The 26,203-nt window shown below is 44.0% G+C and overlaps 1 protein-coding gene across 1 annotated transcript; it reads right to left on the bottom strand.

Moving 5' to 3' along the window:
- Positions 1-10,921: 10,921 nt before the first annotated feature.
- SDR42E1 (short chain dehydrogenase/reductase family 42E, member 1) lies at positions 10,922-25,434 on the bottom strand. Its single transcript, XM_025370824.1, has 3 exons — positions 25,332-25,434; positions 14,050-14,143; positions 10,922-13,483 (listed from the first exon to the last, which is right to left on the bottom strand). Exons 2-3 carry the CDS (start codon positions 14,115-14,117, stop codon positions 12,370-12,372), a joined length of 1,182 nt encoding a protein of 393 aa, XP_025226609.1. The 5' UTR covers positions 14,118-14,143; positions 25,332-25,434; the 3' UTR covers positions 10,922-12,369.
- Positions 25,435-26,203: the final 769 nt, after the last annotated feature.

Genomic DNA, 26,203 nt, shown 5'->3' on the forward strand with positions numbered 1-26,203 from the left:
GCTGGCATTTCCCTTTGGCCTGGTTTATCTTCCCTTTTCTTCTTGCCTGTAATAATGCCTGAGGTTGCAGCCACCTTCTCAGAATCACGAGGTGAGAATCATTGGAATGAAGATCTAACAGAGCCGAAAGATGGGGCCAGTCCCTGATGTTACCACTGAGTTGCATCATTCCACAGATGCCTACTTCTGGACCCCTTGTTACATGAAAACAACAAACCACTGTTCAAGGCACTGTTAGATAATTTTGAAATGAGCAGCTGAATGCATGTCTGATACAGTAATCCCTATTGCAATTCTAATTCCACTTCTGGATGTCTATCACAGCAGTTCATTTCCATGTGGATGTAAGGAGATATATATAAGAGCATCCATGCCTGTGCTGTCTGATAAAGTGGCAAGCTAGAAACAAATGCAATAAACACCGATAAGGAAATGCCTTAATCTACCATGGTATATTTACACTATGGAACGCTGTTCAGCTGTTAAGACGAACTAGGTATATCTACCTTATTTGATGGCCATAAATAAGACATATTCTATGCCATCGTTGTATCAGAAAGTAGCAATCCTCTAGTGTTCTTACAAAGGCAAGCTCTAGGCCAGGCGCCACCCATCTCACATACTGAGCCTCCTTCCTTGGCACCAAGTTGTGCCCTGAATGTGTGCCCAGGTTGGGGAATGGAAAGGCAGTCCAGGCGTTAGATCTACCAACTCAGATTTCACCTTTGCTGGTAGATGAGTCATGCCCATGCCTGGGAGATAGGCAGGGAAGTGGGGGGAGGTACGTGAAGCATAATCAGAGTTAGGTGAACAGCGGAAGTTAGGAAAGTTCTGATGTGGCACACAGGACTCTTCCAACAGCTGGGGAACAGGTTTCTTGGGCAACCTGAGGTAGGGGTGGGAGCTGGCAGTGCCACCTCTTCCTAATTTCTGTTCTTAACAGGGCTGGCCCAGACAGAGCCATGTTATTTGTTTCCCAGATTTGAGGCAGTCAAATTACTGAAGTAATAACCACAATATTGTGAAGGACAATTGAAGGACCTTGTTTGAGGCTGTTATTGACCCTACCACTAACACAATGATGGCCAATTATAAGGAGAATTACCTATACTCAGGCATTTTAGATGGCTTTTTAGGTTTGGAGAAAATGAAAAGTAAAACATTTATGATGCATTTTACAAATGCTTTTGGACTGATGTTGCTATATTTACTGGAAAATCAAGTTCCATTTGAATTCACCGAAATGTTTTCCTTTCTGCTTCTTGAATATTGTAGTGTTCTGTGATACAGTTAATTTCGCTGCCTTTGCAAGGTTGATATTGGAATTCTTTCTAGTGTATTATGCTGCATAATTTGTACCAATATTGACTAAATATTTATTCTTTTACATGTTCAATGGCTACTTGCAGAGGAATTTATTCAAATTTATTATAGTTTGCTACTGATATTAGCTTTATTTTGCATGTACTGTAGAGGAATTTCTTCAGATATATATTACTTTGTCTTTACTAGTTACCAGTGTTCAGTGAACTATGGCACTAATGTTTGCTTTTATACGACCGCGCGTCAGATCATCTACTCTTCCACCAGTAAATTTATTTTGCTGAGGGATACACAAAAGCAGCACTGAAAAACTATACATAAGATTTTCTTTGGGTAATTTAGTATTAATATTTCAATGTTGGTAGAATACTGCTACATACCCAGCATTTAGGATTTTCTACTATATTCTATCGTAGTACAAAATGAGATTTTTTTCCCTCAAAATCAGCTCACAATAACTTCTAACACATGGGTTATGAAAAATGCTTAATTCTTCATATAACTATGTATCTTATACATAGGGTGATCATACAATTTTTTATACAAAATGGGACATATCGGCCGGGCGCGGTGGCTCACGCCTGTAATCCCAGCACTTTGGGAGGCCGAGGCGGGCGGATCACAAGGTCAGGAGATCGAGACCATGGTGAAACCCCGTCTCTACTAAAAATAGAAAAAATTAGCCGGGCGCAGTGGTGGGCGCCTGTAGTCCCAGCTACTCAGGAGGCTGAGGCAGGAGAATGGCGTGAACCCGGGAGGCGGAGCTTGCAGTGAGCCGGGATTGTGCCACTGCACTCCAGCCTGGGCGACAGAGCAAGACTCTGTCTCAAAAAAAAAAAAAAAAAAAAAAAAAGGGACATATCTGAGAGTGAAAGGAAGCACTATTAAAAATTAAGGCAGGACTACAGGCATGAAACCCGAACTGTCCTAGGCAAACTAGGATATATGGTTATCATCTTTATATATCCAGTGACCTCCTATGTCAGCAAATAAGGAATACATACTAATATCAGCAGATCACCATGCTGTACTATTGAGTGAGAAACCGTAGTAGCAGAAGGAACTGTGAGGTGGGGGACAGTAGTATGAGGAAAGACATGAACACCACAGTCCTGTTTTCTATACAAATATATATATATACACACACATATATATATATATATATATACACACACACACACACATATATATATATATATATATATATATGTGTGAAATTTCGGCGACATTAGTAAAAGGGGTCTTTGGCCTCATCTGTAATATTTTAACATTATACAAGAAAAATATATCCATGCATTATTTGTATAGTTACTTTTTAATCTAAGTTAAAAAGAAGTACTCTAAATGTGTGGAAATAAGAGCTTGACCATTTTGGGTTGGCTTTCTAGCCCCATGTGATCTAAAACTAATACATACCTCTGTGGGTGCTTATAGATATCAACATTTAGAGCAGAGGGGCATGGATGCCTACTTGTTCTCTAACACGGTGTAATCGACTCTGCAATCTCAAAAAATGAAGAAATCATTTTCAGTTTAGAGCTCAAAACACAATTGAATTGCGGAATTTAAAACCATGGTATCATGCTTGTAATCCCAGCACTTTGGGAGGCCAAGGCGGACAGATCACCTGAGGTCAGGAGTTCGAGCCCATCCTGGCCGACACGGTGAAACCCCATCTGTACTAAAAATACAAAAATTAGCTGGGCTTGGTGGTGGGCACCTGTAATCCCAGCTACTTGGGAGGCTGAGGCAGGAGAATCGCTTGAATCTGGGAGGCAGAGGGTGCAGTGAGCCAAGATCACACCATTGCACTCTAGCCTGGGCCACAAAAGCAAAACTCCATCTCAAAAAAAACAAAACACCACCACCACCACCAAAACAAACAAACAAACAAACAAACAAAAAACCCAAGAAACAACAAACCAAAAAAGCATGGTAGGCTAGGCACCATGGCTCATTTCTGTAATCCCACCACTTTGGGAGACTGAGGAAAGAGGATCGCTTGAGCCTAGGAGTTTGAGACCAGCCTGGGCAAAATGGCGAGACCCTGTCTCTACAAAAAATATAGAAAAATTAGCTAGGTGTGGTGGTGTACCTGTGGTTCTAGCTACTCAGGAGGATCACCTGAGCCCAGGAGGTGAAGGCTGCAGTGAGTTGTGTCCACAGTGCTGCACTTCAGCTTGGGCAACAGAGTGAGACTATGTCTCAAAAAAACAAACAAACAAAAAAACAAACAAAAAAAAGCCATAGTAAATAAACTAGCACCTGTTATATGGCAGGAAATCAATGAAACATTTTCACTGAACCATCTCCATCTGCAAATCCAGTTGTTCTTTTCAAACTACAGTCTTATGTTGCTAATTACTTACTGAACATTCCATCTGAATGTCTCAAACTCCACTAGCATGTCTTGCATCTCTTCCTGTAGACACCAGCTTCCCCTCCAAACCCTTCCATCTTTCCCAGCAAAAACACTATTAAGGATCCATGTGTATAGTTCTTGTGTAGGTTACAAAAGGCCTCTGTGCCATTAAATCCATACAAGTTCCCCCAAGAGATAAGCGGGGAATGGCTTATCTCCACTTTATAGGTAAGAGGCATTTGCTCAAAGTCACATTGCAAATAAGAGGTGGCTCCAGGACAGGCCTAAGGAAGTGCAAGCAAATGCATGAGTCCCTTGAGCACTGAAGGGCTATAATCACACACTACCAAACGTTTCTTTTCCACTCGGGCCCAAACTTAAGGTATTTGCTGTGCTCAGAGAAACTTCCACTGTGAAGTGCTTTGAAAAAAGTTCACCCTTCTTTGGGAGAATTTAAACATCTAAGGGCACCTCTACAAGCTGGACTTTGCATTTTCATTACTTCGAAAGATTTTTATTAGGTCTGTGCTCCATGCCCAGAATAGTGTAAGACTGCAGGGGATGCTAAGAGCCTTCAGCAGTGAGTAATACTCGGGCTCTGCTCTCAAGATACTGATTTAGAGGAGAGACTAGGACATGTGCAATGTGACCAATATCAGTATTTGATTAGGTATAAAAACAAGTTAAGTCTTTCTAGAGGATGTCCTCCGGGCTATTAAGCATGGCTCTAACATCCATACTCCTCACAAAATACATGGAATTCCAGTAGATTAACATCACCCCCCACCACACACACACACCCCAACTCTACATAATACATACTCACGTGGTAAAATAATGGTTTGCTTGTTTCTGTAACTTAGTTTGTGTAGCAGAAGTCACTATTTACAGTTACTCATTTTTTTTGTAACAAATAAAATAGTTCACGTTAATTGCAAATGCAATTGGAGTAACACTTAGCCTTGAATGATGTTATGCTAACATGATAAAACCACCTTAAACAAGGTAAGAGTTTGGGCCAGGCATGGTGGCTCACATCTGTAATCCCAGCACTTTGGGAGGCCGAGGCAAGAGGATTGCTTGAGGCAAGGAATTCAAGACCAGCCTAGGTAACATAGTGAAACACCGTCTCTACAAAAAATAAAAGCTGGATGTGGTGGCATGCACCTGTAGTCCCAGTTACTTGGGAGGCTGAGGTAGGACAATCATTTGAGCCCAGGAGTTCGAGGCAACAGTGAGCCATGACTGTGCCACTGTACTCTAGCCTGGGTGACAGAGGAGACTCTCTCAAAAAAAAAAAAAAGAAAAAGAAAAAAAAAATTGGGTCTTGGATTCAAGTAAACCTGGCTCAAATTTAAGCTGTGCCACTTCCTAGCTGGTGACTCTGGGTACCCTTGGGCAAGGTACTGCATCTCCCTAAGCCTCAGTTTCCTCCCAGGTAAACTAGAGATAATAAATGGATCTGTTTCCTAAAGACACTGAAAAAGCTAAATAAGCCTAAGAAATATAGAAAGTCGCGGGTGGATCACCTGAAGTCAGGAGTTTGAGACCGGCCTGGCCAACATGGAGAAACCCCGTCGTGTTAAACAAAACTTAGCCGGTCGTGGTGGTGGGTGCCTGTAATCCTAGTGACTCAGGAGGTTGAGGCAGGAGAATTGCTGGAACCCAGGAGGCGGAGGTTGCACTGAGCTGAGATCACGCCACTGCACTCCAGACTGGGCAACAAGATCAAAACTCTGTCTCAAAACAAAACAAAACAAAAGAAAAAGCCTTACACAGTGTAAACTCTCAACAAACAGTAGCAATGAACTATTAAGAATGTTCATCTTTGAGTAATTTAGTTACCTAGGGTGACAGGTTAATATTGATCATTAGCTTCATGTTGAACATTCCCAGAAGCTAAATCCCCTATGAAAGGCACAGGACTATAAATCAGCGGAGTTGGGGTGCTGTAATTGCCCAGCAATGTGCAAATAATTCCCCTTAAAACCTGGGCAACATTTCAGACTCATTATTAGGTATTCAGGACACTAACTCCTACTGACTGTTAGGAGCAAAAGACGACTCATTCTCATAACAAAATCTTAAAAATATATATATGGGTAAGACAATATTTTACTCTTAGATCTGAAACACGGCTCCACTGGGAGCTAGAGAAAAAGATATGTAGAATATTTGCCAGGATTAAAATCCCACATATTAGTAATGAAGTTTTTAATTACTTGCATGCTTTAACCAGCTGTTAAAAATAAACACTGTGAATTACTGCCGATAAATCCCCTGTTGGTTGAAAGACACTTGCCTGGATCATTTTGCTACATGCAATTTCTTTGTAGTGAACTAGATTTGGCCTCGGTCGTAATTACTTGAGTTCATTGAACTCAAGTAATTATGAACTCAGTTCAATGAACTCAAGCAATTATGAACTCAACTTGAGTTCAATGAGTTCCTGGTGTGCCCAGGTTCTAATGTACAGAAGGGTGACATGGTATGAATTTGCACAGCTTAGAGATACCATGGACTGGTTGACTCTATTTCTGGTTTGATTTTCAATAGCAAAAGGCTGTTTTGTACTAAAAGATCAGGTAACCAGGCACAACAAGATGCGTTGCCAAAGAATCCCTTTGGCTCAAGAAAAAGAGACTCTAGTTTGGCTGGAAAAGTCAGCGCTGGGATGTGGCAGTGCTTGTCAGTGTCAACAACGAACTGGGCCCTGCATAAAGGAGTAGGCGGGGGGTCACTTGAATCCAAGGCCCTTTGGCGAGTCCCATCTCCCCCTTCATTCATTCAGCAATGATGTGCTGAGCACCTGCTACAGCAAAGCACTGCCAAGCGAAGAGCCAAGCAGAAGTCAGGAGCCTCTCAGCATCTTGCAAGGGAGCCAGTGTTTAGTATCTGGCAGCAGTGTTCACCTCCTTGTTGAAAGAGAAGAAACATCTAGAGTGCAGATTACCAGCCAACACAGACTTTCTCAATCAGAAGCACCAGCGAAGAGTTTGGAGTCTGTGTACGTGTATCGAGGTAAAATAGACGTAAGGAGTTCCTGAAATCATTGGTTCCGATCATTCTCCTGTCCCCCTGCTTTCCCGGTTGTTACAGTGAAAGGGCCATTTTACATGATGTCACCCTTCTGGAGTCTGCATTTTTAATTTAGGCCTTGAATGTTCTTGGCTCAGGCTGGGAGTCTCAGGTGTAAAGGAAGCAACAACTGGGGAATCAGCTGAATTCTCAGATAAGAGACCACCTGGCTGATAAGTGCATTCAACAAGCATTTGAATGCAGTCAACAAGCATTTACTGGGCAAACGAAGGGTATAGAAGTAGAAAAAACAGACATGGTTCCTCCTCTTATGGGGCGTTTATGTTCTGGGGAGCAAATCACTTCATCAAACAATTTTCATATAAAACAAGAGTTTGAACTACATTACTTAAAGGTATGTTGGGTCCAAATATACGTGATTTGAGTAAACATAATTCAAATAAACATGATTCTAGAAAAGGAAATCAATCTCATTTTGTAAGAAAAACTCCGGCAAATGTTAAATTACCCAGGGACCAGAAGACGACCCCCCTTCTTTGAAAGAAAGAGGGCACAGAGGTGAGTGGAGAGGCTGCCTTGGGAAACCACAGGATAGGATCACCTGTACCCAGGAGTGGCCTGTGGACATGGCACACCAGGACATGCTGTGATTCCTGGAGAAAAATCGAACTTAAAGGGCCTTAAGCAGAAAAGAAAGTGAACTGAGACTCACGTGAGAGGACAACCTGGAAAGATGGGCGTCCAGCAGGCAGCGTTACAAAACCCGGGTAGTCACCAGGACCTCGTTCGTCTCCATTTCTTAGCTCTTCTTAACACACAGCTGGACCCAGCAGCCCAAATATTATCAGCGCTCGGTCCTCTCCTTCAGGTAGGAGGACCCTGAAGAGGAGCAGCACCAAGCACCTGTCCTCTGAAGCAATTCTAGCGGAAAGGGTTTCTCTTAACCTGCTCTGGGAGAAAGGCTGAAAAGACGACGCTGACTGGCCCATCGTGGCCCAATGACTGCGGCCGGAAGGCTGAAACTCTTGTGAGTGGTCAGGCCTGCATATGGAGGTCAGCCCCATGAAAGGGCTGGGAGGGACTTTTTGTCATCAAAAAGGAGCATGGGGTATCATTCTCTAAAGTGAGAGATGCTGGTGAACAGCACACAACCTGGCATGCCATCTCTAAAGCAAGAGATGCTGGGGAAAATTTTAATAGCATTGCTGGTGCTGGCTTCCAAGGCCAGCCAGCAGGGGCACCAGTGTCCCTATGATGATGTCTAATTGGGTCAGAGCTGGGGCATGGCATTCTGCAGGCAACTTCTACCCTGTCTTTGTAAGGCTGTGTGAACCGGAGATTTGGAGAGCAATACAAGGTAGAAGCAGCCCCAACAATCTACGACAAAGCAATACTTGCCTCTTTTATACACCATGTTAGGTGGTTGAGGAAAATAAAACATTTTCTTGAAAAGAATCCCTAGGCCTATTCCCTAGGCTTGAGAAACACCACAGCATAGGTAACTTGGTGCCAGAATGAGCTGTTTGACCCTCCACTAACTGTCACTGCTCATAATGTGGCACTTTCTGCCCCTGTCACTGGAAACAGCACTGAGGACGTCCAACAAGTATTTCCAACAGGCTTTCCAGACCGCTCTTTTCTTTTTGCAGGTGGGAGCAGTTTGGGCATTACCTTTAGGTTCCAATACAGGGCTCCTTGTTGCTCACACATCCTTCCTGCATTGTGACCCTCCATCAACCATATGGATAACCTCCCACACACTCCTCAGAAGCCACGGGTGAGGTAGCAGTGCCGGGTGGCTTCTGCCCAGGCCTCTGCGAGCATCCCCAGGTACACAAGTATGAGCATACTTTTATTGTGTTAGGCAGGGCAGAGTGATTCAATCTAAGGTTGAGGCAAGGTGAGGGCAGCTGGGAACCCTAGAACTAATGAAATTTCTTAACTGCTGCATCTCCTGACCATAGAAGGGAAGGGGAGCTCCCTTTCAGGAAACAGACTAAGTCTTTTAAAGTGGTGAGTTTTCAGCTGAGATGTGGAGGGAGCACAAATCACTTGGCCCACATTCCTCCCCCATTCCCTGACCATCTTATAGCATTAATACTCCACCAGATCATATAGGCAATGACTTCCCTTACTTGCTAGACCTCATCTAATCTTGACTTAGTTACCACAATTCTAGTGTAGGTTGGCTATTTTCCCCACTCTCCAAAAGATTAGAAACAGTGAGTTATCTGTGTGCTAGAAAAGAGTGTTCATCCATAGCAGATGGGAAAACAGCATTCATTGGACAAATACTCATTGAACTCCTGCACTGTGCCAGGCATTAGTAGAGCAGTAAGCAAGACAAAGTTCTCACCCTCATAGAGCTAACAGGCATTAATCAAATAATTGTACAAATGTTTACAGTTATGAGCAATGCTGTAAAAGAAAGGCAGGAAGCTATCAGAGCTTGTAGCATCATTTGTAGCAGGAGGACCAATCCTAAATTGCTGGGATCAGGGAAGGCCTCTAGAAGACTTAACAAGAGACACGAAATAAACATCATTCAGGCCAAAAGGAGGAGCAGGGATCCTGAGAAGCTTGGAGCCCAGGAATCTACAAAAGGTCAGTGTAATTGGGGCAAAGAATGCAGAATAATGTGAGATGAAGGTAGAGAGATAGGCAAGGGGCCACTTCAGACAAGGCCTCTTGGTCATGTTAAAGATTCTCAACCTAACCAGAGTTTTCAGCAGAGAAGTGACAAAAGATTTGCACCTTTATAAGCTTTCTCGGCTAGACATGTGGAGAATGGACTGAAGGTGGGTGTGGATATGGGTGGAAGAGCAAATGGGCTACTATTGAATCTATGGGAGGGAAGGTACACCTATACCTTGGGCCGTTTTAGGGCATGATTACAAGTAAAAATCAAGCGGTTTAAACATGGGTTAGGTATGTCAAGTTTAGGAGAGGCAGGGGTCAGGGATGATCCCAGATCTCTGGGATGGGAAATTCAGTGGGTAGTGGAGATATTTACTAAGGAAGGGAGCCCTGTAAGAATTTGGGGTGGGAGAGGATTATGAATTCTACTTTGGCTACACTGGCTGACAGGTGCATGCGGGACATCCACGTGGAGTTGCAGAAGTACTAGATATGAGTCTGAAGCCCAAGAATGGTCTGAAACTGTGCCTCTAGTAGTACATATTTGGGTTAGAGATGGAAATGGAGGCCATGGGCTTAGGTGAGCTCACCTAGGGAGAAAGTATGGTATTAGAACAGGGCTGAGGAATGAGCACTGAGAAAATCTACCATTTCAAGCTGCAGTGGGAGACAGTAACAGAATTGGGGAGATACGGAAGCAGGAAAGTGGCAGCCAGATTCCACGTTGGCCTCCAATGACACCACCTCCTGCTATTCATGTCCTTGTGTAGTCTCCTCCCACACTGAATATGGCTAACCTGTGTAAATACATGAGATTGTGGAAATGACAATGCATGGCTGTGGCTTGAGTATAGTATCTTTTTAAGATCTCAGAAAGGCCTGATGTAGCACCCCAGAGAGCTGTTCAGACAATAAGGCTTCTAAGAAGCACAGCATATTGTCCCTTGGCAGCTCACGGTGGAGGACTTACCTCAGAGATTTGTAGGTGTGGCTTTTGTGAGTGAACTGCAATAAAACTCAGGTGACACATTCAAAATAATGTTCCCAGCACCACTGCCAGCTTGAATGGAAAGGAATATAGTGCAAAATGTTAACACAGCCATTTGGCCCCTAAAATCCTTCTGGCAGGAAGCAGGCAGAGAAAGCTATGTAGCTGGAAATGTGGGCAACCTTTCATGGAAAAGGAAGGATGACTCATATGAGGCCAAGAGCCCAGCCCCCAAGATTGCCTTTGACCATCTCCATCTTCTGGTATAATACGGAAATACCTTTGTGTATTTCCTTCCCCTACCAGATAGGATTGACTTGCATAACCAATATACTGTGGAATGACACTGTGACATTTGAGGCCAAGTCATAAAGGACAATGCAGCTTCCACCCTGCTGTCTTGGATGACCTGCTCTGGGGAAACCACTTGTCACTTGATGAGGATATTCAAGCAGTTCTGGAACAATACACGGCAGGTGCTCATATGCGTTAACCTCAGGCTAATGCAAAAGCTTCTTCATGATAGAAAAGACTCCAAACACATTTTCCTAAAAACAACCACTACCATCACCTCATATTGATGTTGCAATTTATATTAAAAGTACTTTCACCACATCTTGCTTTATGCTCCCAATGAACCCTATGAGGTGGGTGGGTTTATAGAAAGGGCAAATGCAGTCAGTCCCAGGTCCCAAGTGAGGAAGCTAAGTTCTAAAGGGCTTCTGTTCCTTGGTTAAGGCCACACATGATATTCATGGTGTCGGTGTTCTGACATCAAGTTCAGAGCTTTTCTGAAAACATCCAGGCAACATTCAACAGGGATTTCTCATCTATTTGTAGATACTCTCAGAGTAACTCTAGCAGAACTTTCCACAGTAATGTGTCCCCCTTGTAATGTTCTCATGTTATCCTTTCTGTAGCTGGAGCCATGGACAGACATGGACTCTGTCTTCTTTCCACTTGGATTCCTATGCAACAGTGTAACTGGATCATCGGTAACAGTTCGTGGGTGGCCAGACAGTGCTGCCACTGTTCAACATTCCTCACTGGAAGCTGTCTTCAGAGAGCCAAACTTCTTCCCAGTAAGAAAACCAGTCTATGAGTTTAGAGCTATGCTTCATTTTTTAAACTAAAAATGGCATTAGCTTGATTGACTCCCTTAATCATCAGATTTTTAGTTGCTTCCTTTTCGCCTTCTTGGAGGCCAAAACTTTAGAGTATATCCAAATACACTTGTTGCAGGCTCTGAGGGCACACCCAGACATTCCAGAAAGTCCAGTAGCAACAGCCCTCTAAAGAGAATACTGAGGAAGAAAGCCCTCATAAGGAATGTACCATGACAATTCTGATAAAAAGAATGGCTATGTGTGTTAAGGAGCACTTTGTATGCTTTAATTTAATCCTCAAAAGAATCCTATGAGGTAGGATAAAGGCCTAAACATCAAACATTACCATGTGTTCACATAGGCATAGTACCCCGATATCACAAAGGGCGAAAGTTAACACCTAAAGTGGACACTGTGAATAGCTAATGCCTCTCCAGCAATAGCTACCATCCCCTCGAGGATTACTCTGTTAGGGATCTGGGCCAATTTGGCGTTTTTCACATGCTTTCAAGCCTGATAGTGTTTTGTCATTCCCACATCAATCAGAGGTTTTAGGTAGATGCAGAGTGCATAAAACGGAAATAAGTATATCTTGCCTTCTAAGAAATTCCAGACAGACATCTCCAACCCAACTAAGCCTACTTCTATGGCTCCAAACTGACTTCTATTGTACCCACCTAAAACAGAAGGACATAAGAAATCAAATTCCAAACTAATCTCTGCTTCTTTCTTTTCATTCCCATCTGGCTTTGTGCAAGGAAGTAAGAAATAAAGATTCAATCCAAGAACCTATTCGTAAGCAGCAATTTGAAGAGCCAATGTTTGGCAACAGATACCACTGTACACATTTTAAAACCCATGTTTCTTGAGAACCATCTCAGCCAACTGTGATCACCTTATTTCTGGCCCCTCCTTCACAGTGACAGAATCACAGAAGAAGGCAGCCAGATGAGAACTGCTATAATCAGGAGGAAGACCAATAGCCCATCCCAAATAAAACACTCTGAGTCACGACTTCCAGAACTTCTGCCATGACCATGGGCTTTAAACCATTCCACTGCTTCCTGGAGGTCAAATGGCTGAGCCTTATAACCTAGCTCTTTCTTGGCTTTCTCTAAGCTAAAATAATGTGTGACACCAGTTTTGTAAACTTCAGTGCGAGTGAGGAAGGGCTGGAAGTTGTAGAGTCGACCCAAAATGAAGTGAACCATCTCTGTTAGAAAAGCAAAGCAGTAGACCAAGGTCAGTGGCAGGCGGGTAGATGGGAACGTGTAGCCCAGGCCCTCAACCAGAGGCCGGAAGAACTCAAAGTTGTTCACGGGTCTGCCATCTGAGATGAAGTAGGGCTGCCCAGAGGCAATATGGCCCTTGTCAGCTCTCAGGGCTTCTGAGGCCAGAATGTGAGCCTGCACCAAGTTATCCACGTGGACAAACTCAACCAGGCTCCTGGGGTCCCCATAGACAAACTTGAACAGACCCTTCTCAATGTAGCTGACTATTCTGGGAAGGTGTCTTTGTTCTCCAGGCCCATAGATGCCAGCTGGCCTCAGAGCGCAGGTTCTTAAGACACCGTTGCCTCTGTCCAGGGGTGTACCATTTGCCTCCAGCACCTTCTTTTCTGCAATAGACTTTGTCCGAGAGTAGTGATCAGGGTGGAGGTGAAGAGGCAGGTAGGGCAGAGATTCATCCCCATTTCTGATAACTTGACCTCCAAAGATGACATTGAAAGTGCTGGTGTAAACTAACCTGGGCACCCTTCTTCTTTGGCAAGCCTGGAGGATGTTGTCTGTGCCCCCGATGTTGACTTCTTCGATCAGGTTTCGATTGAGTTGCTCCCGCCCTGACATACCATAAGAGGCAATATGGAACACACAAGTGATGTCTGCATCCTGGAAGGCTTTCTCTATGTCAGACAGGTGGCAGATGTCTCCTTGTATAAACTTGATTCCTTCTGGAATGGTTTCAGCAGGGCTGCTGATGTCAAACAGAATCACGTGGACTCCCTTTTGGTTCAGAGCACAGCCCAGGCTGAAACGAGAAACGGTAAACGTTGCATCAAGTCGCTCTTAAGCTGTGCGTAGGCGAAGCGTATAAAGTAATTTACCAATCAAGGTGGGGCTGATCCAAGTCTTCTTGGCTCATCCTGAGCCCCTCACTATGCGTGTTCCTTGGTGCAAGGTTCACTTCTTCAAATTTTCAGAAGTGAGAATCCTCTCATCTACTTAAATTACAAAGAGAGAGGCTTTATCTTCAAAGAATGGTGGCATTTTTTCCCTTTGGTTCTAGGGCCTACTATCTATTCTTTGGAATATTTGAGAATAATAACATAACTGTGAAAGAACAGCTATGATTTAAAATTGTTTTTGGTGATGTGAATAGTCATCCCTCCCAATTTCACAGCTTTATAAAGAATTTTTCTTAAAGTGAAATATACCTGTAGTTCTCAACTGCAGTATCTGAGCAGTGGGCAACACAGTTCATTTCTAGTTTGACATTATACAAACAAGTAAAAGTCTACTCTGTTGTCAGAGTTGAAAGCTTCTGGCAACTACTAGTAAAATAATTCCATGTGTATATTTTATAGACACACTTACCGAAAACCAAAATAGCCACCTCCTCCTGTAATGAGGACAGTTTCCTGTTGAGATCTTTTGGGGTCCATATGTGGCAGTCAAAAGATAACTGGATCTGTAAGAAGTATGCATCACTGTTACTGATCCAAATGCAAGTATCATTCTCCCTAATTTTCAGCTAACAAAACCAAAAAGTCAATATGCTGTAGTAGAATGAAAAGGTAAGGCCTGGGTCTAGTCATAGCTGTGTCATTTAGCTACTTTCCCTTCAGTTCCTGGGCTTCAAATTTCTCCTGATGTAACATGGGGACAGTAATGTCTGCTCTGCCCACCTGAAAAGGTTAATGTGGAGGTTAAATAAGATAATGTAATTGGCAGTGCTTTGAGAAACACAAAAAACGTTTCAAATGTAAGGCATTATTGTTAATTCTTGAAAATGATTAGAGCCTTTTTGAAAAGAATTGATTCAAATTTGGTAGGAAGAGGCATTTCCCCCCCACCCCCCCATGCATCAGAAAATTAGAGAGCACTCTAAAGGAATCTCCCAAAATCTTTTCTGTAAAATTGCACACTGCAGCATGACTTAATACTGCTTTATTAGCCCTATACTTAAAAAAAATATATATGGGAAAAAACTCCTTTATGTAGCAAACGATGCCCTACCTCCCCCACTGCAAATCTTGTAGGTACTTAAAGTACAAGAGCTCAGTGCCTTTGAGGGGTCCCACTTCTCTTTCCCTCTTCTTCTGTGGCCCTCCCCGTATTTCTTTCAAGGCTCCAATGACCCTTCTCCCAAAAACAAAACAAAATAAGCAAAAACTAAGATACCCAGCTCCTTCCATGTAAGAGGGAGAGAGGCCAGGTGCGGTGGCTCACGCCTGTAATCCCAGCACTTTGGGAGGCTGTGACGGGCGGATCACGAGGTCAGGAGATCGAGACCATCCTGGCTAACACGGTGAAACCCCGTGTCTACTAAAAATACAAAAAAATTCTCACACCAGTTAGAATGGCGATCATTAAAAAGTCAGGAAACAACAGGTGCTGGAGAGGATGTGGAGAAATAGGAACACTTTTACACTGTTGGTGGGATTGTAAACTAGTTCAACCATTATGGAAAACAGTATGGCGATTCCTCAAGGATCTAGAACTAGATGTACCATATGACCCAGCCATCCCATTACTGGGTATATACCCAAAGGATTATAAATTATGCTGCTATAAAGACACATGCACACGTATGTTTATTGCAGCACTATTCACAATAGCAAAGACTTGGAATCAACCCAAATGTCCATCAGTGACAGATTGGATTAAGAAAATGTGGCACATATACACCATGGAATACTATGCAGCCATAAAAAAGGATGAGTTTGCATCCTTTGTAGGGACATGGATGCAGCTGGAAACCATCATTCTTAGCAAACTATCACAAGAACAGAAAACCAAACACCGCATGTTCTCACTCATAGGTGGGAACTGAACAATGAGATCACTTGGACTCAGGAAGGGGAACATCACACACCGGGGCCTATCATGGGGAGGGGGGAGGGGGGAGGGATTGCATTGGGAGTTATACCTGATGTAAATGACGAGTTGATGGGTACAGCAGACCAACATGGCACAAGTATACATATGTAACAAACCTGCACGTTATGCACATGTACCCTACAACTTAAAGTATAATAATAATAAATAAATTAAAAAAAATACAAAAAAATAAGCCGGGCGTGGTGGTGGGCACCTGTAGTCCCAGCTACTTGGGAGGCTGAGGCAGGAGAATGGCGTGAACCTGGGAGGCGGAGCTGGCAGTGAGCCAAGATCACGCCACTGCACTCCAGCCTGTGTGACAGAGTGAGACTCCATCTCAAAAAAAAAAAAAAAAAAAAAAAGAAAGAAAAAATAGGGAGAGAAATGGAACAGGAAGCACACAGGTCCTTAAAGGCACTGGGCGTGTGCACACACACACACACACAAACCCCAACACGTGCGCTCAAGTCAACACAGACGCTCAGAGCTGTGGTTAGGCATGAAGACTGCAAGCAATCAAGAGCCCTACCATTTCTCTTTCCCAGCCAGGCACCCACAGCTGCAGTCACTGCACCATGTAAGTAGACTTCAACATGGAAGAATGTGGAGATGGGAGGGGAGCGGGAGCAGCAGAGGCTGGGGCTAGGCAGGATAAAGAGCTTGTATGGCAGAGAGGCTATGAGTGTGAAGTCAGTGTACATGCATAAAGAAAGAAAAAAATATGGGGGACAGGAATACACAGTGAAGGCGTCTTGCCTCAGCCCTTAAGTGGTTATGTGATCTTGGTCAAGACACTTCTCTAGACTTCACTTTTCTCTTCTGTCTGGCTGTGTGTTGTGCTATGTTACAGGAATGCTAAGGTTTTTAAAAAGGCAGCATGGTACAGTGGAAATAATAAAGACAAACCCACACCTAGTGCTTACTGCTGGGGCCAGGCAGCATGCTAAGTGCTTTATGTATATGTTAGTCAATTAATCCTTTTAATAATCTTACCAGGAAAATACTATTAGATCCTGTTTTTCAGCTGAGAAAAATAAAGCACAGAGACAGTAAACAAACTTGCCCAAACTTACCTGGATTCACACCCGATGGCAGTGTGGCCCCAGGGGCCCGTACTCTTAACCACTAAAACATAGTCTTAAACGGAAAGGGAATGGACTTTGGTGTCCACTTACCAGTTGTGTGATTTTGGACTGTGTGTTTACCACATGTGTTAAAGACTCTGAGCCTGCTGCTTCATCTAACAGTGGAGCTGATAATAAGCCTGCATGAAGACTGCGTGGGATAATGTGCAAAAAATGTCCAACAAAACCCCTGGTGCCGTATGGGCACTCCACAGATGTCATTTCTTGAGTAGACTTTTCTTCACACTCCAGAGTTTAGAGATTCAACTAGCGTATCACATTTCCACATACCATGATTAGATCTCTCAAAAAGCACAGGGTTACAAAGAGTTTTGTAGGTTCTTCTGGACACCTGTGTGAGTGCATGAGACTGCCAATGAAACGAATCAGAGCACTCATGCAGAATCGGTCAGTGTGACAAGTGAAGACGAGGTTCAGCAAGTGACTGTCTCAGTGGCTTGACGGTATGGAGAAGAGTGAGAAATACTAGGGAAACTGAGCAAAATGGGGCAGAGGATGACTGATGAGTTCCCAAGGTTCCATTATGCAACTGCCACGGTTGTGCTTTCAAGAAAATTCATGAAGAATGAACGTGCCAGCACTCCCTCAATGTAGCTAACAGTGACCTTGTGATTCTATTGTTTTCTGAGTGCAGAACACTCCCATTTGGATTGAAAGTGGTCATAAAACCAAATGCAGTCAATTCTATTCTTTAGTGTACTCACAACCCTTCATGACGAACAGTTTCACAACGTGGTAGGCATCAGTTACTGATATTTCAGTACAGACTTCCCATGTTCACCTCCATGACCTGGTCACAGTCTCCCACTCTTCTGCCACTGGCATTCTACGCTCCAACTGCACAGACTTTCTTTCCTTTCCTTGAAGATGCTGACCTCATTAGTGCCTCCTGTTCTCACTTCAGTGTGACACATCGTGCACTAGGTCCTTTTCTAGCAGCATCTTTCTCAATATTTAGGTCTGCTCACAAGTCCTCAGAGAGGCTTCTCTGATCACCCTATCTAACAGAGCTGCTTGTACCCTAAACGTTGCCTTGTTTTCTTCATGGAACATTTTACTGTCTATCTAAAACTATTTACTTTTTATTATTGATCTCCTTCCCACAGAATGTTAAGTTCTATGAGAACTGAGGCCCTCTGTCTTCTGGGGTGTCCCTACTAGAATCCAGAACATAGTAGATGCTCAATAAATATTTGTTGAATCTATGGATTATTCTGAACACCCTAAAATATATCCAATTTAGTAAAATTGTGATGGGCACAAATTACTTTACCCAGGGCTCTGCAGTGTTTAAGAGTCACTGTTCTGCATGACATTAATGCTGCCATTTTAACAATAACATATCTCCTAAAAAGTGCTGGGTTATGGAATGAAAGATACAAACCCAAATGAGACAGAGGTCCTGCTTTCCAGAGCTTACAAATGAGAAAGAGGCTTCTACAGATATCAAAAGGAAAAGGCAAAAAAAAGATGAAAATAAAGTTATTGTTTTAATGTTGGTATAAACAAAGTGCAGTGGGAACACCAAGGTGAGGGGTAGGGAGACTGATTCTGACAGGGCAGATCAGGAAGAGTTCATGGGAGAGTGAGTTTTAGTGCTACAGGGCCCATGGGAGGATCTAGGTAGGCTGAGAGGAGGGTTATCACTGGTGAGGATGAACCACGAATTAATGGATCAGAGGCAGAGAAGGCTGTGCTGGGCAGCTAACATGGGGAGTCCACCATGGCTGGTGTGCAAACAGAAGCACAGAGCTGGTGCTTGAGGGTGAAAAGACAGCCTGGACTGAACCTGGAGACAGGCTTCTGTCCCCTTCCATAAAGTTTGAATCCCATTTTTTTTTTTTTCGAGACAAGGTCTCACTCTGTTGCCCAGGCTAGAGTGTAGAGGTGTGACCACGGCTCACTGCAACTTTGATTTCCCGACCTCGAGAGATCCTCCTACCTCAGCATCCTGAGTAGCTGGGACTACAGGCGTGCACCATGATGCCTGGCTAGTTGAATTCCATTCTGCAGACAACAGAAGCCTTTTTAGGTTTACAGAAAGGAACTGTTGGGGCCACCTCAGTACTTGTGAAAGAGGAGGCTTCCCCTGGAGGAGGAAATGGGCCACGGTCCAGGGAAGGGAGATGTGGCTCTAGGCTAGAGGGTTACCAGTGAGGACAAAAGGCCAGTGTGCTCAGGTGAAATCAGGGTGAGGGCTAGCGAACAACTGCAGGAGGTGGCAGCATGTTGTACCCAGATGATGTTCTGAGGAAGGCGATGTCATTAACTGAAACAGTAGGCTTTGGAAATGTTCTTGTCTGGCTGAAAGTTTTGACAAACAATGCCAGATAACGATTTAAGATCTTCTTAATATCTCTGTAAGAATTCCACCATAAGGAATTCTGAAAATGGACAAGGCCTTCAAAAGTCCAATTAAAAAATTCCAACGGAAATACCTATCTTTAATTAGTCTTTGGTTTTAAAATTACACATTCCAGTCCAGTCACAAGACCACAGGTCAATCATGGTTCATGTGCACATTAATCAAGTAAGGAACATACAACTTCGGATTATTAATGCTTCAGAAACCTGCCAGGCCTAGTGATGCTACTCCATTACCTTCCAACTAGTTTCAGAATGATCTGAGGCAAAAACTTGTATAACTGATCTGATCGGGGGGTCAGAAGAGAAAGGTAAGGAAAAATTAATAACTTAACAAAATAAACAGCAAGGAAAAAGCTTATCCACCAGGCCAGTAAAGCCTTCACAGGATGGTAGCCATCTGCTGCACTGCTGGGAGCCGCCTCCTCCCTTCCTGATCCTCAACATTGATAAGCACGGAAAAATCTTAGCAAATGCATTTTGCAGACCTGCCCCCACCCAAAATTCTCATGAATGCTAAGCCAGAAGGGAGAAGAGAATATACAGTTGTTCTTCAGCCAGCTGCCTGATTTTCATCTACTCTGTGGCTCCTGTTTTATTAATTAGTTTCTGTCTGATTCCTTCTAGGGCTGGGCACTCAGACCTGCCTTTATAATGGCAAGTGCTTGAAGGTTCTTCCAAACTGTGGCTTTGTTCAGTAATTGCTCTCCCCTGGTGGGGAGGGCTACATCTGACCTGAGCAGTCATTTTGGTGGATACAAGTTAAAGTTAAGCACATGATCAAGGAAAAAAAAAAAAAAAAAAAAAAGCTTAATTACAAACAGGAAAAAAATTAAATTTAAAATCCACCTGACCTCTTGAGAATACTAAGGTAAAGCGAGGGGAATAATGTTGACATCTCAAGGGAAGTTATGAGAAAAAACTAGTAAAAGATGACTGGGAGTACTTTACATTTTAAAAGACCTAATTAGATGCTAAAGATCAGAAATAAGAACCTTCAACTACGCACACAGTTCCTTCATCCCTATGAGTTCAAGATGATTGTGTTACTAGCCCTCTGGTATTATAATGCAACATAGAAATATGGGTGTCATTAGCATTTCACCAATAGAAACTATGGAACAGAGAGAATTTAAGACGGTTCCCATAAAAATAAAAACTTACGATATTTACTTTAAGAGATATAAAAAATATCTCCAAGTAGTATAACCCCATGATTAGGTGCTTTAAATCACTGTACAAGTGCTGACCAGAGGTAAAAGGTAACTTTATTGTTATTATATCAAGATCTGGCAAATATATTGATGCCAGAGGGCTTATGAAATGGTGTTGTTCAAATTCCATGCATGATCTGAAAATTATCTACTTGTGTTTAATATAAGGAAGTCAAAACAATAAAAATAAATATGCAGTTAGGGGTGATAAGGAGAAGAATTCTGATACAGATAAAAGAGATGTGACATATAAAATTCAAAAGGGGCTGGGTGTAGTGGCTTATGCTTATAATTCCAGCACTTTGGAAGGCTGAGGCAGGTGGATCACTGGAGGTCAGGAGTTAGAGACCAGCTGGGCCAAAATGGTGAAACCCCTGTCTCTACTAAAAACAGAAAAAAGTAGCCGGGCGTGGTGATGCACACCTGTAATCTCAGCTACTTGGAAAGCTGAGACAGGAGAATCGCTTGAACAAGGGGGATGGAGGTTGCAGTGAGCGGAGATTGCACCACTACACACCAGTCTGGATGACACAGCGAGATGCCATCCAAAAAAAAATCCAAAAGGCCAAAACACCTGGGAAGAAAATTAACTAAGGGTATAGGATTAAGTAAAAACCCGTATACTGGTAATAGATATGGGTATTTATGCAGGGTTTTGAACATAAGTAGGTAGCAGGACAGCTGTCTGTAATTCAGGGTCATCATTTGAGGTGTTTCAAATCTTGTTCGGCTAGCTAAACTTCTACCTAGATATCTATGGCACAAGAGCCTTGCAATTCTCCACAATGCTGATGACAAAAGAAATGAAAAAATTTTATAATTGGTATTTCCCATCTGTTTCCCAAGCTATCGTATAAATGCCATGTGAGCACAGACCAGCAATATCTGTAGGGACAAGGAATATCTAGCAGATTGTAGACCCAGTAAATCTAAATGGGGTGAACATTTTGCAAGCTCTTCAAATGCCTCTTTCTGTCCTATCTGCAAGGAGTACTACACTTGTATTTTCCTCTTCACTAAGTTAGCAGTTTGCCACATCTATACATTGAAGTAATATCAAGTAATTGAAGTAATATCAACTGCCACTTATTAAGCACTTACTCTGTGCCAGGCATTCTACAATACTCTGTCCAGGAATTATTTCACATACCTCTGAGATGAGTACTAATTTGTTAATTCCATTTTACAGATGAGAAAACTGAAGCTCAGAGACACAAAGTGCCTAACTCCAAGTGCTACAGCTAGCAAATGGTAGAGCAGGGAGCCGTACCAATAACCCAGGTGCATCTGACTCTACAGTTCACCTTAACGCAGCAGTACTTGAGGCTGTGCAGAGCCCCTGCCTGAAGTGCTGGGTACTGACCTGAGTCCTGTGAGGGCTTTCACTGTTAACACATTCTGCAACCTCATCGCGGCCCCTGCAGTTCCCAGAGACTCTCAGTTTGGAAATCTGAGAATCAGACTTGGCTGTTCCACCAATTCCCTGTGTGACCCTGGGCAATTCACTGAACCTCTCTGATCATGTTTCCTCCTCCCCAAAATAAAAACAGCAACAACCATGGCTACACTTATTATTTATTACGGCTTAGGGAGTGATATAGTTTGGCTGTGTCTCTACCCAAGTCTCCTCTTGAATTGTATCTCCCGTAAGATCCACATGTCCTGGGAGGGACCCAGTAGTAGGTAATTGAATCATGGGGGTAGGTCTTTCCCATGCTATTCTTGTGATAGTGAGTAAGTCCCACAACATCTGATGGTTTTATACAGGAAAATTCCCCTACACAAGCTCTCTGGCCAGCCGCCATGTAAGACGTGACTTTGCTCTTCCTTTACCTTCTGCCATGATTATGAGGCCTCCCCAGCCATGTGGAACTGTGAGTCCATTAAACCTCTTTCCATTATAAATTACCCAGTCTTGGGAATGTCTTTATTAGCAGCATGAGAATGGACTAACACAGTAAACTGGTACCGGATAGTGGGGTGCTACTGTAAGGGTATCCAAAAATGTGGAAGTGACTTTGGAACTGGTTTACAGGCAAAGGTTGCAACAGTTTTGAGGGCCCAGAAGAAGACAGGAAGATGTGGGGAAGTTGGGAACTTCCTAGAGACTTGTTGAATGGCTATGACCAAAATGCTGACAGCAATATAGACAATAAAGTCCAGGCTGAGGTGGTCTCAGATGGAGATGAGGAACTTTTTGGGAACTGGAGCAAAAGTGACTCTTGTTATGTTTCAGCAAAGAGACTGATGGCATTTTGTCCTTGCCATAGAGAACTGTGTAACTTAGAACTTCAGAGGGATGATTTAGGGTATCTGGGGTAAGAAATTTCTAAGCTGCAAAGCATTCAAGAGGAAGCAGAGTATAAGTTTGGAAAATTTGCAGCCTAATGATGCAATGGAAAAGAAAAACCCATTTTCTGGGGACAAATTCACGCTGGCTGCAGAAATTTGCATAAGTAACAAGGAGCCAAATGCTAATCATCAAGACAATGGGGAAAATGTCTCCAGGTCATGTCAGAGACCTTCATGGCAGCCCCTCCCATCACAGGCCCAGAAACCTAGGAGGCAAAAATGGTTTCCTGGGCTGGGTCCAGGGCCCCCCTGCTCTGTGCAGCCTAGGAACTTGGTGTTCTGTATCCCAGCAGCTCCAGCTGTGGCTAAAATGGGCCAAGGTACAGCTCAGGTTGTGGCTTCAGAGGGTGCAAGCCCCAAGCCTTGGCAACTTCCATGCGGTGTTAAGCCTGTGGATGCACAGAAGTCAAGAATTGAGGTTTGGAAACCTCTGCCTAGATTTCAGAGGATGTATGGAAACTCCTGAATGTTCACGCAGAAGTTGGCTACAGGGGTGGGGCCCTCATGGAGAACCACTACTAGGGCAGCGTGGAAGGGAAATGTGGGGTTGGAACCACCCCACAGAGTCCCCACTGGGACACTGCCTAGTGGAGCTGTGAGAAGACAGCTACCATCCTCCAGACCCCAGAATGGTAGATCCACCAGCAGCTTGCACCGTGCACCTAGAAAAGCAGCACTCAATGCCAGCCCTGAAAGTAGCCAAAAGTGGGGCTGTACCCTGCAAAACCACAGGGGTGGAGCTGCCCAAGACTAGGGGAACCCACCTCTTGCATCAGTGTGACCTGGATATGGGACATGGAGTCAAAGGGGATCATTTTAGAGCTTCAAGATTTGACTGCCCTGCTGAATTTTAGACTTGCATGGGGCCTGTAGCCCCTTCGTTTTGGCCAATTTCTCCCTTTTGGAATGAGTGTATTTACCCAATACCTGTACCCCCATTGTATCTAGGAAGTAATTAACTTGCTTTTGGTTTTACAGGCTCATAGGTGGAAGGTGCCTGCCTTGTCTCAGATGAGACTTTGGAGTGTGGACTTTTGAGTTAATGCTGAAATGAGTTAAGACTTTGGGGGACTGTTGGAAAGGCATGATTGGTTTTGAAACGTGAGGACATGAGATTTGGGAGGGGCCAGGGGCAGAAGGATATGGTTTGGCTATGTCTCCACCCAAATCTCACCTTGAATTTTAGATCCCATAATTCCCACATGTCCTGGGAGGGACCCAGTGGGAAGTAATTGAATCACGGGGATGGGTTTTTCCCATGCTGTTCTCACAACAGTGAATAAGTTTCACAAGAGCTGATGGTTTTATAAAGGGGAGTTCCCCTGCACAAGCTCTCTTGCCTGCCACCATGCAAGACATAAGACGTGACTTTACTCCTCCTTTGCCTTCTGCCATGATTATGAGGCTTCCCCAGCCATGGGGAACTGTGAGTCCATTAAACCTCTTTCCTTTATAAATTACCTAGTCTTAGGTATGTCTTTATTAGCAACATGAGAATGGATTAATACAGGTAGTTTAAAGGTTTAGCATTTAAGCCTCAGGACAATCTTCTGAGGTAGTTACTAGTCTTATCAGCTTTCAGAAATGAGGAAAACAGATCAGAGGTTAGGAACCTTGCCCATAAATTATGCAGGTCATAAGTGGCTGGGCAGGATTTAGGGCTTGAAGCCGGGTTTGTATAACTCTTAACTACCACGTGTAATACCGCACACTAAGGCTGGGACAATGCAGATTCACTTAGGTCATTATCCTACCACTGTGAAAGGAAAATAAATCTTGGGGCTCCAAGATCACTAAGGTAAAGGGAAAAGTGAAGCTGTGAACTGCTTAGGGCAAACCTGCCTCCCATTCTATTCATATATTTCTGCTCACCGAAATAAAGGCATATCTGATTGCTTCCTTTGGAGAGACCAGTCAAACTCAAAAGAATGTCACTATTTGTCTCTTACCTACCTACGACCTAGAAGCCCCCTCCCTGCTTCCAGTTGTCCCGCCTTTCCAGACTGAAAAAATGTTCATCTTACATCTGTTGTTGTCTCATGTCTCCCTAAAATGTTTGAAACGAAAATGTGCTCTGACCACCTTGAGTATATGTGGTCAAGACCGCCTGAGGCTGTGTCATGGGTACATGTCTTCAATGTTGGCAAAATAAACTTTCTAAATTAACTGAGACCTGTCTCAGATTTTCAGGGTTCACTCCACCTCCACAATTTCTGTCATGTCTGGTTCATCTGGTACTATGACTAGCCTATAAGGTTTTGTTTAAACCTACTTACCTTTTCCCAACAAACACATGTAGTTTAAAGGGGAACCTGTCACTGCCATTTTAAGTGGGAAACCAGAACCACGTCATAACGAGGAGGAAATCGTTCCCCCAAAGTGTGCAGAAAATCAAAGACAGGAATCAAGTATAGCCAAACACCTGTGGAAAGTTCGGAGATTGGGGCCTGCTGTCCTTAAAAACAAAAAATGAAGAGAGCCAGTGTTTGAGACCTTGGCGACATTCTAGAAAGCCAAGCTGCGCCCGGCCCCCTGGGATCAGGAAGACACCTGAAAGGGGATGCTCCTTCCCGCCACCCTGCTTAGTCATTCATCACCGTCCCCCACCCCCGGGAACGCCACCTGTTGCGTTCCAGGCCAAGGCGGCCCAAGGTCCCCGCAGAAGGGCAGCGGCCCCCAACCCCAGCCCAGGCCCACTCACAGCTGCAGGAACAAGGGCGCGGCAGGCCGACTATGGCAGGCGGGGAGGCCCAGCCCTCCCTAGCTGCCCACCGTCCCCGCTCGGGAGCCGCAGTCGTCGGACCGGCCTCCTGGAGCCACTTCCGGGCCTCTCTAGGAAGCCTGGAGGTCTCGGCGTCTCTATGATGCGCAGGTGTCTCGTTCACCTTTACCAACGTTGGGGCGCCAGGAAGTTCGCTCCTTGAATTCCCCCACGTTCCCTGGCTGTGCGTTCCGCCGTAGCGGGAACCCTTTTAGGGCCACATCTTCCCCCACCTGCCCTGTCTGTGCGTTCCGCCGTGGTGGGAACCTGTTAGGGCCACGTCAACTGCTCTTCCCACCTCCAATGTCTGCTTTTAGACTTTCACCTCCATCTTTATTTATTACCAAGGCCTAGCACAGTGCCTGATAAATAGGCGCTCAGGTCAGCATTGCTTGGGTGGATGGATGATGGATAAGGCTCTAAAAGGCGACAGAATATTCACTCTCCATGTATCTCTTTAAGTCTCTTTTATCTCTGAGTTTCCACATCTATGTGTGCCCATATGTTTTCCTGTGTCCCTAATTTTCCTTATTTCTCTTTGTTCTGGTCACCAAGCAGGCAGTAATGCCAAGACTAATCTTTGTTGCTGAATGAACCAAGGAACGCAGAAAGTTGGTATCCTCACTCAAAAGTCTCCTTTTGAGGCCCATCTTTTGTCTCCTTATCATGAATGTGGTTCTGTGGATAGTTGCAGACTGTACACGTGTATGGACATGCGTCCTGGAATGGACCCCTGGCTGGGGAGGATTTCATTTTGGCGTCTTGGAGGATGGAGGTTTTGACTTCATATGCTGCTTTTACCGATAGAACTT

Source organism: Theropithecus gelada, chromosome 20 (assembly GCF_003255815.1).
Source record: "Theropithecus gelada isolate Dixy chromosome 20, Tgel_1.0, whole genome shotgun sequence".
NCBI lineage: Eukaryota > Metazoa > Chordata > Mammalia > Primates > Cercopithecidae > Theropithecus > Theropithecus gelada.